The sequence below is a fragment of the Spinacia oleracea genome, chromosome 4 (genome assembly GCF_020520425.1).
Source record: "Spinacia oleracea cultivar Varoflay chromosome 4, BTI_SOV_V1, whole genome shotgun sequence".
Lineage (NCBI taxonomy): Eukaryota > Viridiplantae > Streptophyta > Magnoliopsida > Caryophyllales > Amaranthaceae > Spinacia > Spinacia oleracea.
The window spans coordinates 51,136,207-51,146,526 of NC_079490.1; the positions used below are offsets into that span (position 1 = coordinate 51,136,207).

The following is a 10,320-nucleotide window of genomic DNA, read 5'->3' on the forward strand; positions in this document are numbered from 1 at the left end:
CACTAAATCGTGCTCCGTCAAAAGTTGTTGAAAAGACACCAAAATGAATTATGGACTGGGAAATTGCCAAAGTTGTCTTTTCTCAAGATTTGGGGTTGCGAAGCATATGTGAAGCGATCAATTTCGGACAAGCTAGAACCAAAATATGACAAATGTTTCTCTGTTGGGTATCGAAAAGAAACTAAGGGTTATTACTTCTACAACAAGTCAGAGAACAAAGTATTCGTTGCTCGTGACGGTGTCTTTTTGGAAATAAATCACATGTCCAAATTGACAAGTGGAAGAATAATAGACCTCGAAGAGATTCGAGATGAACAACGAATCAAGAACTCTTAAGAAGAAGTTCAAGATGAAGAACCTCCAAGGTCTTTGGAAGAGGCAGTGGGAGTAATTCCTCAAGACGTTGTTGCCCCTCATAGATCACATTGAACTAAGGTTCAGCCGGACAGATGGACAGGTGTCCTCTTGACTGAAAACATAGAAGTTCTCATATTGGATAATGATGAACCTATGTCCTACAAGCAAGATATGACGAGCCCAAGCTCCACAAAATGGTTAGACGCCATGAAACTTGAAATAGACTCCATGTACGAAAATCAAGTATGGGATTTGGTTGATTTGTCGGATGGGTTTCAACCTATCGGAAGAAAATGGGTCTTCAAATTGAAGAAAGACAAATATGGAATTATATACATATACAAAGCTATATTGGTAGCAAACGTTTACAGAAAAGTTCACGGCGTTGACTACGATGAAACCTTTTCTCCAGTTGTAATGCTTAAGTCTATTCGGATAATCCTTTGGATTGCCGCATTTTATGACTATGAAATATGGAAAATGGATGTCAAAACTGCCTTCTTTAATGGTGTTCTTAGAGAAATTGTATTTATGATGCAACCGGAGGGTTTTGTTGATCCTTATAATCAAGGAATTATGATTGCTTGTTTCGCTGTGATGCTTGCTAAACATCACAGCGTAAAAGGAGACTATAAAAGCAGTATTCAGGTGCATTATGAACCAAAGTAAGTATTCATAGATTATAAGATTGGATTGTCCTCCTATCATTGATAGGATATGGTGTTGTTGTGTAACAAGGCATCTTGGAGAGATAGATACTGTGAAAATGCATGGACGTGCTCAGAATGGTTAAGGCTTAACCTTCTATAAAAGTTTAACAGTTGAACTCAATAATCCGAGAAACACTTCTGGACCTAATAAGGATGGCTTGGATCTTACCTTATGTTCAGAAAGTAACACTAAGCGACAAAGGAATGCGAATGCACACTTGTCTAAAGGGCAAGTGAGACACTGAAGAAAATGTGTCATTCATCCAATGTGCATTAGTCTAATACCAAGGTTTAGATTAATTACGAAAAATTAATTCAGTAAGATTAAGTGATCGGAACAGCTAGCTGAAGCAATGTTTCCGATTAGTGACTTCTAATCCTTATTAGGCTCACAGCTTACGCTTGACTGAACGTACAAGGTCACACCAATGACATAAAACAGATCGTCGGATTAAATGCATCGAAAATTCATTTAATGGATTTTCGGGAAATTAGTTCGAAAAAAATAATTATACGATTACACGTTGAATCGTAAATCGTATTTCATATATTCGTAAGCCAGGCGAAAAGAATAATCGTATCGTACGACGTTGGATCGTATCGTACTATACGATAAATCAATTGTCGACCAATTTAGACGCAAGACGAAGTGCATCCCAAGTGCCCAGTGCACGACGAACTCGAGGCCAATGCCGCAAGTACATAGCAGCGAGCAAGCGAGCAACACAACAGTTCGGCAAGCCCATCGTTGGCCTGTTGCATGTTTGCTCGTCCGCGCGGGCCGAAGGCAACAAGGCAGCAGCTGCAACGTTGGAAAGGGCGCGGCCCACTGCCCAGTGTCCTGGCTCACCTCGCGTGGGCTTGCTGGCCGGCTATCTTGGTCGGTTGGCTTGCTCATCTCTTAGGTTATATGCACATGTTTTCTTACACTACACACATTACACTAACCCTAGGCATCAAAGTGAGAATCCTAATTTTGTCCTTGCCTCCAAACTGTGTTCTTCCCAAAAGTCAAAAATACCTTGAAAGAGAACTAAGCTATCAACCTCAAGGCGGATCTGCACTGTCGGTGGACCAAGTAGAGGAACTACAATTGGAGTTCTCGATCGTGTTCGTAGACTATACGGGAATACACGCTACAAATGTATGTTATGCTTAAACTATACTTTTATACATGGATTCTGGCATTTGGGATTATTCCTCTATTATGTTATTTGATTAACAGTAAATCGCATCGGACAATAGTCAAAAGCGTGCTTCAAAACCCGGTTCCAAATAGAATGTTTAACCATAGGCAAGTCGTAATAATAATAAGGCATAGCGGACTTATAAGTCTGGTTCCGTTGCGTAATTCTGGTACTAGCCTTAGCCGTTATCACGGTGGCGGTAATATATTTTAGTAGTTCCTTTATTTATGTGAGAAAATAATTTTATAAAAGCAATAAATTATTATGGTGTTACAATAATGGTATCGGGGGGCCACACATGAACAGACGAATGTTAGCCAGGAAAATATCGCGTTAATGCTAATACTAGACTGCAATGGTAACTGATTATTGTTACCACATTGTTAAAACCTACCCAAAATGTCAGATAATCAGCAATCTTAATCACCTACCTCCATTGGAGTTATACACTATTACCTCCTCTTGGTCGTTCTCCACCCCGGGTATCGATATAATTGGTAAAGTTGTTATGTTTGTTGATGGGAGACACGAATACGTTTTCGTTGCAATTGACTACTTCAACAGGTGGGTTGAAGCATTCTCGTATGCTAAACTAATTATTAAACGAAGACACGCACATTTACCTTCTTTAGATTTGGAATTTTTCTATTTCGGATACGGATAGAAAACTTTTCTTCGCATCGGGTCGAATTCGGACCGGATCAAGATTGAATTGTCATTACTAGCGAATACACACACTAGCTTTCATGTTTTCCCTTGAAAAATACATGCATTTCTTCTTTTCCACCTAACCCCGATAATAAAGGGGAAAGTCATGAGCCAACAACCATTAATGTAGGCGATAGATAATCCCAAATTCGCAGGTATAGGCGGCTAAGCCGAGTATCGAATTTTTACGGATTTTATTATATCCTCAAATTTGGAAAAGTGAATATATAAGGTTTCAATTTAAATGTTTTAAAATTGAAAATCCAGATATGTCAGGTATCTATCTATCTGTATATTATACTAAAAGAGAAGAAATCAATGTGGTGATAACAAATGTCACCTTATGATTCGCCTCTCTTTTAATATAAAAAATAATTAAAATAAGTAATCTAAATTTACTTTGTCTTATTTATGAAAAAATATGCACCATGAAAATATTATTCACTGCTGTTAAATATTCTGTTAGTAATAAATATACTAAAAAATTTACGTAAAAATTTAAATCACCAATTTATTGTTATTCTTACATTCATATATTATGTTAAATATTCTATCTCTTATTTACCAAATATAAAAATATTATATCTCTGCTATTTTTCCTAAAACTAAAAGTATGACTACTTTATATGTTACCCGATTATATAAAAAAAATGAAATAATTATTGGAATATAAACATACTCTATTATTATGACATGTGATTGTGTAAATTATTTTGAACCAAATGGAGTATGTTTATTTATTTGCAAGGACAACATATTATCTAACCTAGTTTACATTTTCCTTAAATCAATATATACTTTTAATTAAATTAGACATACTTCGTATTTTACTTCCTATTCTCAATGATCTTTACGTTAACTATTTGCACCATAATTAAATGTTATATATTATGTTAAATATTCTATCTCTTATTTACCAAAAAAAATATTCTATCTCTACTATTTTTTTCTAAAACTAAAAGTCTCACTACTTTATATTTACTCCATTTAATAAAAAAAAAACTAGTATTTGGGCCCGGGCGATGCCCCGGATTAGTATGTGAACAACAATTAATTATTATATTCTTTTAATGAAATTATTCTGGATTTTTTTCATTTTTTTCTGTACGTATATATTAATATTAGTTTTACAAAGATAACATATAAAAGGTTATAGCTCAAGTGGATGATGATCTAATGTTGAAACTTGAGGCCATAGGTTCGAATCTTATCCAAACCATATTTTTTAAATGAAAGTGGATTGATAGCATGGATTTATGGATTTAGGGAGAGCGCCACGTGGCATGTTAACATTTCAAAAACGCCTTTTAATATATTGTATGGATATAGAAAAATTATTACGGAATAATAAACAACTCCATTTATTATGGCATGTGGCCGTATAAATTTTTTTAAAATAAATGAAGTATGTTTATTTATTTACAAGGACCAACAGATTTATCTAACTCAATTTACATTTTTCTTCAATCAGTACATACTTTTAGTTGAATTAGACATAGTACGTATTCCTAGCTCCATTCTCGAATGATCTTTACGTTAACTATTTACGTTATCTATTTGCACCATAATTAAAGAACTTCGGTGAGTATGTGATGATATATATGTGCCGGTAACAAATAGGAAAATGAGTGACTATAAGGCTATGTTTTATTTGACTTATTTTAGATAATATAAGTTCAGATAAGTTTAGATAAATTCATAAAAAAATCATACATTTTCAAACACATAATTTTATTTCAGACAAAATAAGTTTTTTTCAGTTCAGATAAGTTTAGTGAGTTCAAATAAGTTCACTTAAATTTAGATGAGTTCATATAGTTTAGATAAGTTTAGTGAGTTCACATAAGTTTACTTAAATTTAGATGAGTTAATATAAGTTTAGATAATATAAGTTCAGACAAAATAAGTTGAATGAATGGAGCCTAATTAAATCAACAATGCAAGTGGGTGAAATCTAATACTTCTTCCGTTCCGGAAATATCGCACCATGGTTGACTTTTAATCCTCTAACCATTACTTTGATTCTTAATATCTCAAATCGTGTGCAAGTAAAAATTATAAAAAAATAATATTTAGAAAATATATATCAATACGAATCTAACATGGCCCCACATGACTAAAATTTCCTTACGTACGAATGACAAAAAATGATCAAAGTCGTAGTGTGTATAGTGTAAAAAACACCAATTACTTGTTGGTTCAGTGGTGATTGGGGCTGAACTTGGTAGGGAGAACTCGTGTTCGATCCCCCGCAACAACAATTGGGAGGGGCCTGGAACCTATCCACCCAGAACTCGCCCCGAATCCGGATGAACCGGGTGTTAACACCAAAAAAAAAAAAATAGTGTCAAAAACAAATGGTGTGATATTTCCGGAACGGAGGCATTATTAAAGTATTGTGAGTGAATAATTTGTGGTTGACGTACTCCTATTATAAAATATTGTAAGTTGTATGTAGTGGTGGGGAAAATGAGGTTATGAGTATAAAATTTACATGCCTAAAATGGAGCAATCCATAGTGGAAAGAACTTTTAGGAAATGACTAAAACATAAAGCGGATCTTAAGTGCATTAGCGGAGGCAATTGTAGAAACGATGAGTTTAAAGAATGTTTGTCTCACATCTATGCTAGCTAGAGGGGAAAATGAGAAATATAGGGATAAAATATTTGTCAATATAATAATAAAGAAGGTTCCAAACTCACATGCGACACATATTTACTCATTCTAAATATTAATTTAATTTGTAGTTTAAGAATAATTTTTAAATAGCAAAACTATAAAAGGTTAATATATAATTAAAAGGTGATTTAGATAAAAATAAAATAAAAAGAATTAAAAGGTGGTGGGTAATATGAAGGAAAGTGGTGGTGATGGACATAAATCATTTGATATATCTGTTGCAGGGTAACAGTGCGATTATGATGGATTTTATATTTCATATGTCATCGCTTATCTAATTGATTACGAATATTTTGAATATTTTTTTACTACTAGCCTATATATGATAATGTTTAGTTTATGTACTCGATTACTCTAATCAGACAACCAAATATCCAAATACTCTAGAAAAGAGTTTTAAAATTCAAAATTCTCTTACAAAAGAAATTAATGTCGGGTGTAGGCAGTGGCGTATCAAAAATAATATAGTAGTGGATAGAAACAAAATTATTTTAGTAGGTGCAAATTGCCAAATTTGATTTTATTATTGAAAAACTATTTCTGATTTTTTTAAAAATTTATCAAATATCTACATTCAAAAGGGGTTAAATGGCCCCACATCTTAAACACTAGCTCCTCCCCAAGGTCTAAAGTTAGGTTTGAGGCGGGTGTGGATACACGAACGGTTATGAAGCGAGGATAAACTTATTTATCGTCCGCGAGGCGGGGATTGGGACGGGTATGAGTATCGTACATGTCATGGTGGCGGGCAGAGGATGCGAGAATTTAGGGACCAACCCCACCCCGATTCGAAGTTATCTCTAGCTGATTAAAGTATTTGGTGGGGGTTGGTGTTAAATGATTTGGGTAATGATTTAGATGATGAGGGGAGTATTCAGTGGGTATAATACGATTGAAGTAAAGAGCAGATGAGTATAACTTTATGCTTGAAACAAGAGATGAAAAGGGAAGAAAGTAAATTTATTTACGTACTCTTTCTTTTTTCAAATTTGTAAATAAATAACGCACGAAATGGGGCAGTAACAGTCTATCCATTATTAATTTTAATAAGAAGATTATCTATAAGCTCTATTTTAATGATAATTGTCTATAACTGTAGTTTAGATATGCAAGTTTAATTAGGCCTGATCAAATGGCGGGCCGGACCGGGTTCGGGCCGGGCCGAGCGATTAAAATTCTGCCAATTATGTCGGACCGGGCCAAGCTTCAGGCCATTTTTTTGTCCCCAAAACCCGTTATTTCGGGACAAAATTTGCGGGCTTTTTGGGTCATTTTCGGGGCGGGCCAAATTTATAACTAAAATTGTTGTTTTACGTTGTCCAAAGCCCGATTTTTTTTAAAACGTTCGGGCCGGGCTTGGCCCAAAAAGCGGGCCGAAATATTCTGCCCAAAACACGCAAATTTTCGGGTCGGATCGGGCTGGACCCATGATGATCAGCTCTAAGTTTAATATTCATATGATAAACCGTGCATCGCACGGGTACTATACTAATTCGAAAAACTAAAAAATCATTATGAATCAGTCGAATGAAAATGGAGTATATATACAATCGAAATTATCCAAATGCAATTGAAGACATCAGATATTTCAAGACTTTTGGACCTAGTCATAAATTTGGTCGACCGGTTATTTGTTCAGCCCTAATGTCAAAAGTTTAATAACATTAATGACATCCACATAGGGCCGTCAAATCTCAACCCTAACCGTTGAACCTGTTTGGTTAATCCGAATCGTTAAGAACTTGAACCGTTAATAACCCGTTAGTTGAAACCCGAAAAATAACCGAACCGATAACATTCAACCCGAATCCTATTAAATCGATTAAGACGCGATACCCGATAACAAACCGCCATGCGTCAACCCAAACCGTTTCTACCCGAACCGAATGGACCCGAAAACCGTTAATGACCCGATTTATTTTAACCCAAACAGTTTCAACCCAGAAAAAACCCGTTTCAATCCCGAACTGTTTCAACCCGAACCGTTTACAACCAGAACTGTTTCAACCCGGACCGTTTACAACTCGAACTGTTTCAACCCGGACCGTTTACAATCCGGACCATTTAGAACCCGAACCGTTTACAACCCGTAACCCGTTTAATTCAAACCGTTTATAACCCGCAATATCAAATATGATTGTAACATGAGTGTTTCTAGATTTGACTTTGCAGGTGCTCCATTAAAAAAAACATTAGGATTATTCACCCCTTTCAGATTACTTACAGCAAATGGAAATTGATTTGAATTGTTAAAAAATTGGCTACTATTGATATTGTTATTGTTGTATTCGTAATACTATGGCATGGTGGGGAAGGGCATAGACGATTTTGATTCCATTTGAATAATATGATTGGTTAACATTACAGGACATAATAAAAGACATTGACTGACTTTTCTTAAATAAGTTTATGAAATTAATTGGATAGTGAAAATTACTACATTAGTTGTTCGTCAAAAAAGAAAATAACATTAGTTATAAATCACGTAATCAAATTATATGGCATCTTTTACCTTTCACTTTGCTTTAATAATGTACATATTGTAATATAATTAAACGTATTGAAAATTGTGATTTTAGTAATAACCCGACATTGTTTGTAATTTGTGTCCGAATTGATCTGACTAAACATGAACCCGACCCGATATGAACCTGACCCAAATACAATCCGGCTAACCCCGTTAACAAACCGAACCGAATTGACCTGACCCGACTACAATCTGACCCGACCCAACCCGATATGAACCCGATCCGATTATAACCCGAACCGATATGAACCTGGACCGATATGAACCCGACTTAACCCGTTTATGACCCGACCAAATAAGATCCGAACTGACATGAACCCGACCCGATATGAACCCGACCCGATATAAACCCGTACCACATAACCCGAATCCGAACCCGAACCAAACCGTTAATTTTTCAAACCGAACCGAAATGAACCGATAGCAAAATGAACCAGTTTCAATCCGAACTAATGAACCCGAACCGAAACCGAACCGATGACCCGATTTGACACCCCTGCATCCACTGTATTAAACCCTTGTTTATTTAATTGATTTTAAAGTCATACGTATGGATGTGAAATTGGTGCTATAAAACACAGTGGCTTAAAGTCATATCCCAATATCCATATAATACGGATGTGCAATTTGTCATATAACAGAATTTCCAATAAAAAATACATTTTTTTAAGGAAAAATTTCCAATAAAAAATACGTGTACGTACATAGTAGAGTTACCACCTAATACATGTTGATACAAACGTCCGTCGCCACTAGTGCACCTTAAACAATTGTAATACGATCACTGAATGCAATAAATTAAATAATCCCACCATTCAAAATCGACACCTAATTACCACCTAATACCATATTGAAGTAAGGAAGTAATGAAGCGTATTAGCTGGCAGTTGATATAAACACATTCAATATAAAAAAAATATGATAAGAAATATAAAAAATTATACGGAGTATATAAAAGTTTTATGTATAAGTATAACTTTTCACCTAACAGTTATAATTTATATTTGCTAATAAAATAATTACACATTGTTATTAAATAGTTAGTCTTATACTTCCTCCGTCTTTTAATACTCGCAACGTTTGTTAGTTTCACGCATGCCGATGCACAACTTTGATCATTTATATCTTAAATTCTCTTTATGCAAAAATTATAAAAATTTGATATTTTGAAAATACACATTGAGACGAATCTAACAAGATCCCACATGACTATGTTTTATCTTATATAAAAAACACTACGAATAGTCAAAGTATATTATATGAATAGTGGCAAAAATCCAAACATTGCGAGTATTAAAAGACGGAGGAAGTATATATGACGGTCCATTACAGACTTCCTATAAAAAAAATATGGATTGAACGTTTGAAATTCAGATAATCAACTCACTACCAAAAATGTTTGTGAATATTTGGTTATTGCTTGCTATTTTAGTGTTGAATGGACTACTTGTTCCTCAAATAAAATTCACTAATATTGGTGTTGCAGCAACTAAAGAAACTCAGCAACTACCAGCTTCTTTAATAAGGGCCCCGAGAAGACCACGTCCGACCGCGCCGTCGCCTCCTATGCCTAACGTGCCTATTCACTTCATGCCGCCTGCTCCAACACTAGATCCACCACCACCTCATAATTGTCAGCCACCGCCTTCGCGTCAACAACATTCACCACGCCCTCCTACTGTTTTACCATCAGCTCCACCACTGCCACCGTATTATTGAGGCTACTTTCACTCTTCGAGGTCATCGTTGTTATCTTGGTTGTTGAATAAATGAATAAATCCATTTTGAAAAGAAAACAAATATTGATGTTCACTTTAATTTTACTCCCTCCGTCCCGGAATATTTGACCCGATTTGACCGGCACAGAGTTTAAGAGATTTGAATTGACTTATTTAATTTAATAGGTAGTAGTTGATAGTGGGGTATTATTTTAATGTAGTTGGTGGAAAATGTGTAAAGGGGTAGGGTTGGGGGAGAGTAGGGGTTGAATTTTTAATTATTTTTTGTATGGAGTAGAGGGTAGGTGGGTTAATAGGGGTGGAGTGAGAAATAATATAATATCGTTAGAATATTTCCATTTTTAAAAATAGGTCAAGTATTAAGGGACGACCCGATAAGGAAAACAAGTCAAGTATTCCGGGACGGAGGGAG

At 35.1% G+C, this 10,320-nt stretch overlaps 1 protein-coding gene across 1 annotated transcript; it reads left to right on the forward strand.

Annotated features, from left to right (window-relative positions):
- The first annotated feature begins 837 nt into the window (after positions 1-837).
- Positions 838-9,888, forward strand: LOC130471527 (calcium-dependent protein kinase 27-like). The gene is made up of 3 exons (XM_056841715.1): positions 838-1,005; positions 2,661-2,751; positions 9,602-9,888. Exons 1-3 carry the CDS (start codon positions 838-840, stop codon positions 9,886-9,888), a joined length of 546 nt encoding a protein of 181 aa, XP_056697693.1.
- The last annotated feature ends 432 nt before the right edge of the window (positions 9,889-10,320 follow it).

Bases quoted from the DNA above. Each gene is read 5' to 3' on its own strand.
- LOC130471527 (XM_056841715.1), top strand. From the start codon at position 838: ATGGATGTCAAAACTGCCTTCTTTAATGGTGTTCTTAGAGAAATTGTA. The intron at 1,006-2,660 runs GTGCATTATGAA...CCAAAATGTCAG, and splicing joins ACTATAAAAGCAGTATTCAG to ATAATCAGCAATCTTAATCA. The intron at 2,752-9,601 runs GTAAAGTTGTTA...TTGCTATTTTAG, and splicing joins CCCGGGTATCGATATAATTG to TGTTGAATGGACTACTTGTT.